Source organism: Neophocaena asiaeorientalis, unplaced genomic scaffold, assembly GCF_003031525.2.
Source record: "Neophocaena asiaeorientalis asiaeorientalis breed wild unplaced genomic scaffold, Neophocaena_asiaeorientalis_V1.1 scaffold282, whole genome shotgun sequence".
NCBI lineage: Eukaryota > Metazoa > Chordata > Mammalia > Artiodactyla > Phocoenidae > Neophocaena > Neophocaena asiaeorientalis.
The window spans coordinates 659,872-673,886 of NW_020172595.1; the positions used below are offsets into that span (position 1 = coordinate 659,872).

At 51.8% G+C, this 14,015-nt stretch overlaps 1 protein-coding gene across 1 annotated transcript; it reads left to right on the plus strand.

Moving 5' to 3' along the window:
• Positions 1-122: 122 nt before the first annotated feature.
• PSORS1C2 (psoriasis susceptibility 1 candidate 2) lies at positions 123-3,445 on the plus strand. The gene is made up of 3 exons (XM_024738697.1): positions 123-365; positions 2,014-2,133; positions 2,770-3,445. Exons 1-3 carry the CDS (start codon positions 184-186, stop codon positions 3,062-3,064), a joined length of 597 nt encoding a protein of 198 aa, XP_024594465.1. The 5' UTR covers positions 123-183; the 3' UTR covers positions 3,065-3,445.
• Positions 3,446-14,015: the final 10,570 nt, after the last annotated feature.

A 14,015-nucleotide genomic window follows, 5' to 3' on the forward strand; every position in this document is an offset into this window, starting at 1 on the left:
CCTGCAGCCTCTCTTGGCCGAGAAGTGTGAGAAGTGGTCCCCCACACAGCTCTTTCTCTAGATGATTCCTTTTTCGAAACCCCTTTCCTCGGCTGCCCAGGAAGTTTTTGGAGAAGCTCCAGGTTTCTTTTTATTCTCAACTTTTGTTTTAAAACTACCTCTGGAAGGTGATCAGTGCCAGGAATGAAGCAGATAAAACATTCACATGTTCGACAGGAATCACAGATCCAGGCAGCATCGTGCCCCGGGGGCCACTGTGGTGGACTTGACGGGCGGGTCCCTGCTCCCGTGGCACTTACAGTACGGTGGGAGAGACAGACGATGGGCAAGTACTTACATGAACAAATGAGCCATTTCAAACAACAGTAAGTGCTGTGAATATGAAGAGAAAAAAGAAATGACAGTGATGTGGTAGAAACTGGCTGTGTGGGGAGGGGCGGCATTAGATGGGGGGACAGGCAAGGCCTCTCTGCGGAGGGATGTGGTGCTGAGGCCGGGGTGAGGTGAGGCGCAGGCTGCGCAGTCCCCTGGGAGGAGCATGAGGGCGGCCACAGGCTGGGCAGACGTGGAGGCTGGAGGGAGCCCGAGGGAGGATGCTGCAGGGAGAGGCCAGGCCTGGTGGAGCTTGGATTTTACTCTCTAAAGTCCTTAGAGTACTTTTAAAGCTGGGGACAGCCACACGATTTGACTTACATTTTTTTTTTGCGGTACGCGGGCCTCTCACTGTTGTGGCCCCTCCCACTGCGGAGCACAGGCTCCGGACGCGCAGGCTCAGCAGCCATGGCTCACGGGCCCAGCCGCTCCGCGGCATGTGGGATCTTCCCGGACCGGGGCACGAACCCGTGTCCCCTGCATTGGCAGGCGGACTCTCAACCGCTGCACCACCAGGGAAGCCCTTGACTTACATTTTTAAGAGATCTGTTGGCTGGCTGTGGAGGATGGGTTTGGGGTGTGGCCTCGGGATGAGGAGAGAGAGGAATGAAGTCCTCAAAAGTGAGCCACGAGGGACAGTGGTGTCCCTTACTGCGGGGGAGCAGACCCGGTGGGGGACAACCCGGGGAGGAAGTGAGTTTGGACACGTTACTTCTGAGAGGCTCGTGAGACGTCCAGGCAGAGGAGTCCTTGCTGAGGAAAAGTTCTAGGGGGATCTCTGAACGACTCAGACCAGACAGACTGACAACTGAAGGAGGAGGGGAGAGAAGGGGTGGGCACAGAGTTCACACCAAGGACACGGAGAGGGGCTCAAGGGGCAGTGAGGAGGATTCCAGAGGGAGGAGAAAGAGGCTGAGATGCCAGGGGGAGCTGAGACAACTTCTTCCCGAGCCTCTGGGTGTGACTGATGGAACCAGCCCTGGGGTGGGGAGAAGGAATCAGGATGTCCTCGTACTGTCTCCTTCACCTGCAGTCACCCCAGATGGCTTCTGGATGAAATTCTCAGATGTCACTGCTTGGGAGGCCCCCTCCACGCCTGGAGAAGGCATATGCTGGGAAGTGGAAGTTCCAGGAAGGGCTGAGCCCCAAGGAGAGGGTTCACACTGGGATGGGTGGGGGAGTCTTGGTGTACTAGCTGAGAACGTTCTAGCTGTGTCCCAGCTGTTCAAGGGAACACCCCCTGTCCTCCCCCCAATTGCCCACCCCCTGCCCGGCATCCTGCCTCCCAGCCCCTGTAATTACACTGCTTCCCCACGCGTGGTTTGCTCCCATTCCTTGGCTTCCAATGACCTTGAGGGACTAGAGGTAGAAGTCCCTGTTGTTAGGGTTTGCTGCAGGGTGTGTATGAAGGAGGACATGAAAACAATGGTGGGGTGACCAAGGTCTGGGTCATCGATAAAGCTTGGGTGGCTGGGTCCTGAGCTGGGGGACTAAAGTGAGGGACACCACCATCAGAGCTTACAAATTAGCCACGGCCTTCCAAATGGGTTTGACCAGTTAGTTTCGGATGTGATTCCTTGTGTGACTGGGCCGGTCCCTCCCCAGAGATTGGCCTCCTCTTCCCCCTCCTCCCCTATAAAGCCTCTTGGGGTTCCCAAGCACCCAGACTCAGCCAACCCCTGACTTTGGGGGCCAGGAGACAGGCAAGATGCTCAACTGGAAGCTCCTGGGGATCCTGGTCCTTTGCCTGTTTTGCCGGAGGTGAGCTGGGAATAGAGGCCCGGAGTGTGATTTGGGGTGATGGGGGACGGTAAAGATGAGGCAAGGGTGAGATGGATGCATAGGGATAGGGAGATCCTGGGAATTCACATAAGGGGAAGAGTTAAGGGGATGGAGGTGATGCGGGAAGGTGCATTTTAGCGCAGAATAAATGTTTTGCTGGTTTGGGTGTAGCTCCATGTGGCGATTTAGATCAGCATTCAGGTGTGGGGTGAGTATTCATCAGAGCTGAGGTCCGTGTTAAGGGCGTGGAGGTCATCGTAGAGATGGGGTCTGGGTGCCACGCGGTGCCAGGGTGTAGACAGATTTGGGACTGCAGACACATATAGCGGCCCTGCCAGTGGGGTGTCCCAACCAGGGTTGGATGGAGCTTATGTGGGGGGAGCAGGGGATCCTGTCAGTTTAAATTTGGTCCAGTCAGTAGTTCAGGACGGCGTTTCATGTCATTTTAAGATCACTTTGGTATTTTGTGAATGTGTGAGAGTTACTTTTGAGTTTTGTTTGTGGGATCAGCTCAGGCTGTGGTCCATCGCAGAGAGGTGATGCTCCTTAGGTCTGTAGCTATGGGGAGAGGGGGGATCCTCACAACCTCTTATCTTTCTCCTTCCTCCTCTACAGGCATCTCAGGCAGCGAAGACCATCCATCTCCCTCATCCACAGAGCCCTCAGAGGAGGAGGGCCCCCAACATTGCCTCAGGCCCCCCCAATCCCTGGTGACCCCTGGCCAGGGGTACCCCCTCTCTTTGAGGACCTTCCACCTCTAGGCCCCAGTCGTCCCTGGAGAGACCTGCCTGAATCTGGAGTCTGGCCTCCTGTACCCCCTAGAACTGATCCCCCTCAACCTCCCTGGCCTGATGACCCCTGGCCAGCAGGACCCCAGCCTCCAGAAAACCCCTGGCCCACCTGCCTCTAAGGTGGGCCACGGATCTCAGGAGGAGTACAGACAATGGATCCCCCAGAGGCATCCTGGGCCTCTGCCCTCAAGCCCATCTCTACCCTTCTGATTTCCCTTGAATTCTCCCCAATTTAGCCTAACTCCTTAATTCCTTTCCTCATTCCTTCTGTTTTATTCTGAACCCGGAAGGTGTTGTTCTCAATATTTTCTGTTGCCTCTTGAGATTGGTATTTAGCCCCCACCTCCCCCTTCTTTTTCCTCTGACAGCCAAAGTGAACACCCCTACCTCACCTCCAGTCCTCTCCCCTCCCACCGCCTCTTCCCCACCCCGGGGACTCTCCGGGCAGGGCTGGCAGCACTGTGTTCCCTGCTGCTATGTGGTGGCCGCCAGCTGGGAACTACCAGGAGACCATGGTGCTTCCATGAAATGGAAAAACAAAAAACCATGTTTTCTAATTTTGACTCTAGGCTGCGTCTTTGCCAATGAGCAGGACTTTGAACATTCAGATGCCCTCATAACAGCCATGGACCTACAGAGATCTGGAAGTCATCTGAGTTCCTGTCTTGCCCATATGCATAGGGATGTGGAACTCAGCCAGTGGAGGGTTGGAAATGCAACTCTCAGAGTTACAAGGACATTCAGACCCACATTTCTCCCATTCTGGGGTCCCTATTTTGGAGAATGAGAAACCAAGTTAAGTCTTTAATAGCTTATGGTTTGCATACCTCTGGCTGAACATGAAAACTCTCCCAGGGGGACGTGGGCAGGACTAAGTTGTAAGGGGATCAATTTCCAGAAGCATATGTGTCCCTTCCCAAAATGAATCTGCCTGAGAACTGTGTTTTTCTTTTCCACATGCCTCCATTAACAAGTGACCCTTCTCTCACTAGACAGAGGAAGGCCGAGCTCTCTCGCCCACCCTGAACTGAACCTGGGTGCTCTTCCTGGAGCTACCAAATGAAGTCAATGGAAAATAAAAATCAGCCCTTTCCATCTCATGAAGAGATGAATTTTTAGTAGAAGTTTACTTTTCTGTTTAATCATTGTCAATATTTGTAGTTTTGATCGATTGCATCTTTTAATAATTGTAATTATAAACCCAGGGCAGAATAATGGTTTTTAAAATAGTCTTATGGTCACAGGAAATAAATTCCAATTTATTGATATGTACATATTTTCGTTATAGAGTTATACAATAAAAGACTTTCCAAAAAGACACTAAAATACAAAAAAAGGTGATACAATGCAAACAATATTTCATTAGGACCAAACTCTATAGGGAAAATGAAATGGAAAAAGGAACCAAAAAGAAAAATAAATGAGGTAAATTTGCTGACTGGCTAATGGACTTGTTCACTTATTAAAAGGGTGTTAATGAACATGAAAGGGCTATGGTGTTATATTCCATCCGCTACATTTAAAAGAGTGATGTGACTTTGTATATATATAAGTATTTACAATTTCCCAGAAAGTGTACCCTTTGCAGTATTTAAACTGAAGATTAAAAATGTTAGTTGTTGACTTTAAAATGTGTAAGGGGTACATAGTTTCCCCCAATTCTTTAAGGGTGTATTTGAGCAGGAAAGTTGGAAGGGCAGGAGCCCAGAGATCCCAATGGCCCGATGTCAATCAAGTGGCTGGCCCTGGTGGGGTTGAAGAGGGCCTAAAAGAAATGACGGTTCCCTGACCTTAAAATCCACCGCTGTAGGACCCAGTTTGCTTACATGGTTAACTCCCATCAAAACCTATATGTGACCGGTTTGAAAAAAAAAAAAACGAAATAAAACAAAAAGCCCCCTAAGTTTAGAGTTTGGAAATAATCTTAGAACAGGTGCGGATTGTAGGTGTGAGCCTGTAATTTAATAGGCCTCAAAGTGGACTAGATTCACTCATTCATTCAATCATTATCTCATACCCTCAATATGTCCTGCAATGTCAGGTGCCACGGGGGAATATAACGAATAAAAATACACAGTTCCCATTCTCAGGAAGCTTAAAATTAGGCCAGGGGAGCCCTTCCTGGTCCCACTTCCCTGCTCCCTTTCCCTCCTCCCCACCCTTATAACTTAATAAATCCCTTTTACTTGAATTTTTGTCTCAGGATCTGCTTCTGGAACATCCAACCTAAGACACAACGAACGGTTTGCTATAAACCCTTGCAGCTGCTTTTTACTGCGCATGTGCATAGGGGTACTCTTGCCCAAGGCATAGAGATTAAGCTCTCACTTAATTTGCACAATAACCCTATTGTTATCACCGTTTCTCAGAGGAGAGAAACAAAGGCCTGGAGAGGTACAGTGACTCACGCAAGGTCATACGGAGAAAAATGGCAAAACTGGGATCTGAACTGAGGCCTGTCCTGATTTTAATTACATTATCCCATCTCTTTATTCATCTGTGTAAATCTGACACGGAGTACAGTGCCTGGGCCTCCATGGACACTGAATATGTTGTATTGGGGTTCTCCACAGAAACAAAACCAATAGAATATACATGGAGATTTATTACACGAATTGGCTGAGAATGTCCACGATCTGCCGTCTGCAAACTGGAGAATCAGGAAAACCAGTGGAGCAATTTAATCCCAGTCCGAAGGCCTGAGAACCACGGGAGCTGATGGTTTTAAGTCCCAGTATGAGTGCAAAGGCCCAAGAATCAGAGGGCTGATGAGGTAAATCCCAGTCTGGGTCCAAAGACCAAGAGCCAGGAGAGCCGATGTCCAAGGGCAGGAGAAGCTGGGTGTCCCAGCTCAAACAGAGAGCAGATTTGCCCTTCCTCCACCTTTTTGTTCTGTTCAGCCCTCACAGATTGGATGGTGCCCACCCACGTTGGTGAGGGCGATCTTCTTAACACTGTCTACCGATTCAAATGCTAATCTCTTCCAGAAACACCCTCACAGGCACACCTGAATGTAAGGTTTCACCAGGTCTCTGGGCATTCTTTAGCCCAGTCAAACTGACACATAAAATTAACCATCACATACATGTTTTATGAATGGCTGAATTCATTAATGAATGGTGAGTTTGGGCAACAGAGAGTAGATCAAAATGTTTAGAGTGAAGGAGAGCTCTATATACCTATATAAATCTATATAAATGTATAAGTATATAAATATGTATATTTTGGGCCTCATCATAATGCTTGTGGGATCTCAGTTCCTCAACCAGGGATTGAACCCAGGCTGTGGCAGTGAAAACCCGGAATCCTAACCACTAGGCCATCAGGGAACTCCCAGAGTGAAGAGTTTATAGCCTGGAGAAGAAAGAAATGTTGTGGAACAAGTAGGTTGGGGGGAATTAGAGAAGGTCTTGGTGCCTGGCTCAGGAGCTCATATCTGAAAGTTTTTCTCCTTGGATAGAACTGTGTTCTTTGTGGGGAGGCACACATAACCTGTCTGGTGTACTGTGGCAGGGAGGTATGGGATAGAAGGGAAGAAGGAAGTCTGGATTCCTCAAACTGGCCCTCCCTCAGCAAATTCTCAAGCCAGTGCAATGGAGTTTGTTGGGAATGGAAAGAGAAAAACATTCTTAAAGGAGAGAGAAAGTGAGGGAAAGAACTGAGTCCCTGATGTAACCCAGGAAAGGATCTCAGGCTCTTTGCATCATTTCCACATTATATTGGTTTCCATGTCTTTCTCCCTTTGTAAAGTATGAGCTTCTTGAGGGCAGGGATTGTGCCTTGTCTGTCTTTGTATGCCTTACTTCTCTCCTAGTACTTGGCCCACAAGGTGTTCAATAAAGCAAATTATTAACCCCATTTTACAGATGAGGAAACTACTGTTGACAGAGGTAACTCACTTTCCAAGACAACACAAGTGCCAAAGTCAAAACTGGATGTAAGTTCCAAACCAACTCTTCCAAGTTTGACACAACAGGTAGATGAGTGGGAGAGGGAAGGGAAAGCAAGAAGTAATTGGAGGGCTTCCCTGGTGGCGCAGTGGTTGAGAGTCCGCCTGCCGATGCAGGGGACATGGGTTCGTGCCCCGATCCGGGAAGATCCCACATGCTGCGGAGCGGCTGGACCCATGAGCCATGGCCGCTGAGCCTGCGTGTCCGGAGCCTGTGCTCCGCAATGGGAGAGGCCACAACAGTGAGAGGCCCGCGTACCGCAAAAAAAAAAAAAAAAAAGTAGTTGGAGATTTTAATACCAATTAATAGGCAGCAGATATTGGTACCTAAAAATGCTGTGTTTATTAGCTGGGAGGAGGCTGAGTGGGACTGGATGGTATGGAATATTAACACAGGGGAACCCACTGTGCCAGTTTATCCACTTAGATTAGACAATGCTGATTCTTCCCCATCTGCCTTGACTGACCTCACCTACGAGTGACTGCGGTGGGGACACTATTGCATTTTATGTCAACATGGAGTCATACAATTAAATAATAGAATAGGATCTCTAATAGATTTAGAGAACAATGGCTCAGTACCTTGGACATGGCGGGTAGTCAATAAATGCTTAGCCAATAAGAGAAAAGAACCTTGAACTTGTATCTTGGTATAATCTAATTATAGAAGCTGAGTTACCTTGAGAAAGCATTGGGCACAGCCCTCAGCCTTTGGGCAGACGAATAATGTCTTTGGACTAGACAGAAGAGTTGGTTATCTGCTCTCCTTTGAAGATCTCTAGGCAGGGAAACTCCAAACGACTCATTTGTTTATCTATTTACCCATATAATGGTCATTTATTGAGCATCTACTGTGTGGGGTGCTAGGTGATGCTGACAGTCTTAGGGAGAAGTTTCAGTCCTCCCTGCCCTCGAGGAGCTCTGTGTCTAGAGAGGAAACAAATATGTATTAATAAATCATGACAATAAAATGTGATAAAAGTTAAATTAGGGAGGGGCACACCCGTGCTAACTCCTCTGCCAATTTCATGTTTCAAACTCGTCTGACCAAAGACTTGCTTTGGTATAAACTTAAGCTCTCTTACTGTACATTTTCTCCCTCTAATCTTTAATTAACTGCCCACCAAGTGTCTAGCACTGGCTCAAATAACTTGTCGAATTAAACCAAACCTCTCTCCGAAGGTTTTTCCAGCTGATACCCTTCTCTTTTGCAGCGTAATCTCAACTGTGATGGGGACAGACAGGATGGTGTAGTGGTGAAGCCATCGGATTGTGACCCAATTCGTTGTTCCTACTCTGCCATCTGATCTCTGCGTGGCCCTGGGATGTGAATTTAGGGGATTTCCTTAATAATCTCTAAATTCCCACGCAAGGTTGACAGTCTCAGTTCTTCGTCTGTGGTGTTCCACGACATACCACCAGAGGGCAGCATAGACTCCTCCAAGGCGTTTCCCTCCAGAGTCCTTGTGCCGCTAACATCATCGCTCGCCCGGCCTCCATCAGGTCCCACTAATGTCCTCTTAGTCGCCAAGGTGACTCCTCTAAGGTGAGTCAGGCACATGAGGTGAAATGAGGCAGGCGCTGGGGCCCTCAGGAAAATTCAGGCCAGGCTGCTTGCCCAAGTGGTCCATTCATTATCTATTCTTTCTCTCATTATTAACTGAGTTCCCTCCATGAGCCACGCAGCACTAAAGCTGTGGAAACAGCGGTGAGTCAGACAGGAGGGCCCCACCCTCCCGAGGCTTACCTTCTAGTGGGGGAAGTGAACAACAAGCAGATGCATACAGGTTTTATGTAATAGGCTATCACGTCCTGATAAGAGCTATGAAGAAAAAGAAGGCAAGAGGAAGGACATAGCGAATGATATGGTCCATGAGTGTGGGGCTGGAGGGCTACAATTTTAAATAGGAAGGTCAGAGAGGGCGTCTGAGAAGATGGCAGGTCACAAGGACTGAAAGAAATGAGAGACTGAGCCAGGTCATGCAACGATCCAGGGAGAAGAGGAAAAGCTAGCTATGTGTAGCCTACAGCATCAGGATACCAGGTAAAGTCCCCAGCTACTGGTAGTGGGCATTATCCTAACGCCCGGAACTTGTGTCTGCAGCTCCAAAGGATAAATAATAATTTCTGTCTCGTAGGAGCATTGAGAGAATCAAGATAAATCCCACACGTGCTGATGTTTATGACGAGCTGACTGTTACACACTGTCGAGGAGGAGTCTGTCCTTCTCTGGTTCTAGTCCTGGGGCCCCAGAGAACAGAGCTGGACGTGGGACGCCCGCCTCTCCAATAGGATTCTGTGTTTACTGGTGTGTTACCTGTGTGTGTGGGTGATGCATCAGGCACCAGGGGCACACTGTGGGGTGAGAGAAGCTCCCTGCCCACGAGGAGCTCTCAGCCAGAGGGATTCGGACAGTCCGGGAGAAGGAGAGAGGATGGGTCCCTGCAGATCCCACCCCCGGAAACAGTGAGGGCCACAGCCTGCCTAGAAGTCCCTCCTGGGACAAGTCCTTCCAGCCTCTCCCGAAAGCACATTCAGACTCTGCCTCAGTCCCCGTTTTCACCCTTTCCTGCCGGATCAGGAGGGAGCTGGGTCTCTAATTCTGCAATAAAATGCATGAATAGCAACAGTGGAAAGAATGACTATTTAATAGCTGAGTGTAATGAGCTGACAAGGAGTGCTGGTTTCCCTAACGCTCGCTCCACAAAACAGAGAAGAGGAAAAATATTATTGTTACTCTGAGAGCTAATCACAGCCTCTATATTCACCTCCTCACAAGACAGGAGGGCTGGTGGCCAAATCAGATGTGGCTTAAGCAGAGCTATGAAGTCTTGGACTCTAGCAGCATGACCGTCACTCAGCTGACTCCCTGCTGCTTACAGGAGGGCAGGGGGAGGAAGGGAAAAGAACGAGGGCTGGGGGGACACATAGCCTGGTGGGCAGAGCCCCTGCCTGCCAAGTGTTTCCTCTACGGGATTCACTGGCTGAGGGTGCTCCTTGCTCTGACCCCGATCTTCACTCCCATGTCCCTGCTGTGGTACTCGGGTCCCTTGGAGGATGCAAGCGGGGTTGCTAAGAGGGTGAGAACAGGGCCGGGAAGAGCAAAAGTAGATGCTCACCAGGTCAAGTTCCAGGAGGTCAGTCCTAGAGGAGAGAGTGATGGACCAGGGAGCTGAGGGGGAGAAGCAGGAAGGGTGTAGCTGAGTATGGACCACACCGTGGAATATATTTTGAGGGAGTAGATGTATTTTGATGGGGTGGAGACTGCCCCCCCAGAGCAGCAGTTCTCAGCCAGGGGTCACACGTTATGCTGTGGTGAGAGTCCCTGAAAGAGTCACTTAGGCAATTTTTCCTCTTTTTTTTTTTTTTTTTTTTTGGCTGTGTTGCGTCTTCGTTTCTGTGCGAGGGCTTTCTCTAGCTGTGGCTAGCGGGGGCCACTCTTCATCACGGTGCACGGACCTCTCACTGTCATGGCCTCTCTTGTTGCGGAGCACGGGCTGCAGACACCCAGGCTCAGCAATTGTGGCTCACGGGCCCAGCCGCTCCGCGGCATGTGGGATCTTCCTGGACTGGGGCATGAACCCGTGTCCCCTGCATCGGCAGGCAGGCTCTCAACCACTGCGCCACCAGGGAAGCCCTCATCTTCCTTCTTGTTGCAGTTTAGGACCGTGTACCTTGAACCTGTGCCCCATGCAGAACGCGACAGCACAGAGCAGCCCAGGGTGGCTTGGAGGGGATGCAGCCCACCTTCTTCAGATATGGGACAGGGACAGGTATGGGAGGCACATGCTTTAAGCTTGGCCTTGTCTGGTGGGGTTTACTGGGCCTCCCACGTTCTCCCACTCAGTCCTCCCACTGGGCAGGGCACTCGCTGGCGGGGTGAGGGGTAGCCCCGGGGCTGGAGAACACAGCAGACCCACCTGTGCCACCGTGGGCCTCGTCTAACTGGTGAGCATCCCCAGGCGCCCTGGTCTGGGCGGTCTCTCAGCCAATGCCCTTTCCTGCTCCCCGGGCCCCATTAGCTTCAGATTTTCATGGCCTGAGCTGAGAGAGGGTGAGACCCAGGGACACAGCAGAGTAAGACACATCAGGGCAGATTTCAGGAAGAAACAGGGAGAGCGGAGGAGAGGGGCTCAGAGGGCCCACGTGTGGGCAGGCAGTGGAGGAATGGGGCGGACGTGGGTGGGGACGGGGTGGAAGGGGTGGGCAGGAGGGCAGCGGTCAGGAGGAGGAACGTGGCCACACCCTTGCGTGGTATGTGTGGCTGGAGATTTGGTGAGAGGCCCAGAGAGACTGTGCCTCCTTCAGCCCCGGCCGTCCCAGCCCAGGCTGGGAGGAGTGAAAGGAGAAAACAGGACAAATGCTGCCACCTCTGTTTATGCTGGAGAAGAATTCCCCACAGAGCAGAGCACAAGCCATTCCTCCTTTTCTGTCCACCCTCAAGGCTCCTCTTCTCTCGGCCACGCCCCTCCGGCTCCCAGGGCCCCCTCCCTCCCTCCCCGCTGGAGATGGAGCCAGCCAGGCCTGAGACTCTAGGGAGGAGTTGACTTTCAGAAGGAGCGTCATCATTTTAAATTGCATCCTTGTGTGCATGTGTGTCTGCTGCTCTGTAGGGGGCGGAGGGGAGTGGAGAGGAGACTCCTCCAGGTCAGCTGGGCTGGAGTCTCGGGAGAGAGGGCCTGGGGCTGTGCGTGAGCCCATCTTAGTTGCCATCCCCCAGTGGATGACACAGACAGGACGTGCAGACTCCACCTGCCAAGAGCCTGTGCCAAGAGGGCCACACCCTTGTCCCATCTAATCTTTCTGATAATTTCCTATTCGATCCTCGCAGAAACCCTGCAAGGTAGACATATTTAAAATACTCCCGGGGGCTTCCCTAGTGGTGCAGTGGTTAAGAATCCGCCTGCCAATGCAGGGGACACGAGTTCAAGCCCTGGATTAGGAAGATCCCACATGCCACGGAGCAACTGAGCCCATGCGCCACAACTACTGAGGCCCTCGCGCCTAGAGTCTGTGTTCCACAACGAGAGAAGCCACCGCAATGAGAAGCCCGCGCACCGCAATGAAGACCCAATACAGCCAAAAAAGTGAAAACAAATAAATGTATTTTTAAAAAAATACTCCCATCTTACAGATGAGAATATTGAAGTTCAGGAAGGTTGGGTGAGTTGTCCAAAGCTGGGAGGTTAGCTGGGACTTGAACCCAGGTCATCCTGATTCTAAAAACCAGTGAGGGGACTTCCCTGGTGGTCCAGTAGTTAAGACTCTGCGCTCTCAGTGCAGGGGGCCCGGGTTCCATCCCTGGTCAGGGAACTGGATCCCACGTGCTACAACTGAGAGCCTGCATGCCGCAACTAAAAGATCCCGCACGCGGCAATGAAGATCCCACGTGCGGCAACTAAAACCCGGTGCGGTCAAATAAAAAAATAAATATTTAAAAATAAAACCAGTGTTTTCTTTTTTTCCTCCCTACTGTATCAACCCCCTTCAGGGGCTGCTCTCTCACTGCCCCCATGGTCCCTCTCTCTTCCACTCCCATTTTGGGTGCTAGGGGACGGTCAAGGGCTAGATTCGCTGGTAGCCGCTAGCCACAAGTGGCTATTTACATTTAAATGAATTAAAATTAAGTAAAATTAAGAATTCAGTTCCTCCAGTTGGTCATACTAGCCCCATTTCAAATGTTCAGTGGCCACATGTGGCTCGTGGCTACAGTATTGGGCAGCACAGAGAGAGAACATTTCCATCATGGCAGGAAGTTCTATGGACAGTGCTGGGCTGGGTCAGAAGCTGGGCAGGAGAGAGAGAAAGGGAGAAACGAGCCGAGGGCTCCGGCGGTAGGGCTGCCTCTGTGAGGAGACCGGGGCAGTGCGGGAATGAGAGTCCAGGCCAGGGGAGCAGGGAGAGGGCTGGGTGGGCTTGGGGAAGAGGCAGAGAACCTGACCCGACTCCCAGGTCCCGCCTTCCAATACTGATACTCTTGGCAATACCAGTGAGCAATTGATTGGCTGGGGTGGGGTCAGGTTCCAAGCGGAGGGAGGGGAATGCGATGCAGGAGGAACCACCCCCTCTTAGCAGGTCTCAGGGCTCTGGTCCTCCAGTCCTGCCCTTCATCCTTCAGGGACCCAGGATTCTGCTGACCCTCCTTGGTCCTACCGCGCATCCTACCCAGAGCAAGCTGGCTGCTTCCTGTTGCTCATCCAGGCCGGGCAGTCAATTAATGGGCGGCAGGGCCACCACCTTCCAATTAGTCTTATTAGCCTCTTGCTCACACACTGGAGCCAGGGCCACCCCTCGGGGAGGGGCCGTGAGTGGCCTGTGAGTAACCAAGGCCCAGCTATGACAGGGGTCCTCAGCCCAGGCCTGTCTCCGGGCTGAGGCCTTGGCGTCCGGCACCTGCGGGCCGTCCCCGGAGCCCCCCGGAAGGGAGAGGTCAGGGAACTGGCTTTGGAGCGCAGACTCCAAAGGTCCGCTCACTGATGACACACGTAATAGCTGTGTGGCAAGCATGGTACTTGGACAGTGACAGCAGGGCGTGGGCTGTAGATCCTTATACCCGGAGGAAGAGAGTGGAAGCTGAGTGAAGGGTCTCAGGGAAAGGGGAGCGTGGATCCAGAGGCTGTGGAGGGCTCCCAGGCGGGGTTAACCGTGAGGTGGGGGTGCGGGCTACAGCAGGTAGCCGGTACTGAAGGGAAAGTTGAAATGCCCACATCTGTGCGTGGAGGGAGGACAAGCAGTCAGGGAGGCCAACACTGGGGAAGGCAGGAGAGTGAAGGAGCCAGGGGACTGGGCCCCATGGTGAGGGTGGCCGCCCGGGAGTGGGCGGCCTTCGGGGCAGAGCACCTGGTTCCAGGTTAGGCAACGAGGAGCCGGGGCAGGCCAGCCAGGTGTTCCCAGGGCCACGGTGCCCCACACTGCAGCCACCCCTGCTGCTGAGTAGGCAATACCCAAACATTACTTCAGCTCCTCCCGGCCACACCAGCCTGCCCCCCCGCCCCCGGCACCTCCACCTCCACCTCTCCTCCCCTCCCCACAGTGACTCCTGCCCGGGAAATGTCCAGCCCTGACATAAAGGCCCCGGGTGTCCACGAGCTGCTGTCACTCAGGAGGCCACACAGTCCAAG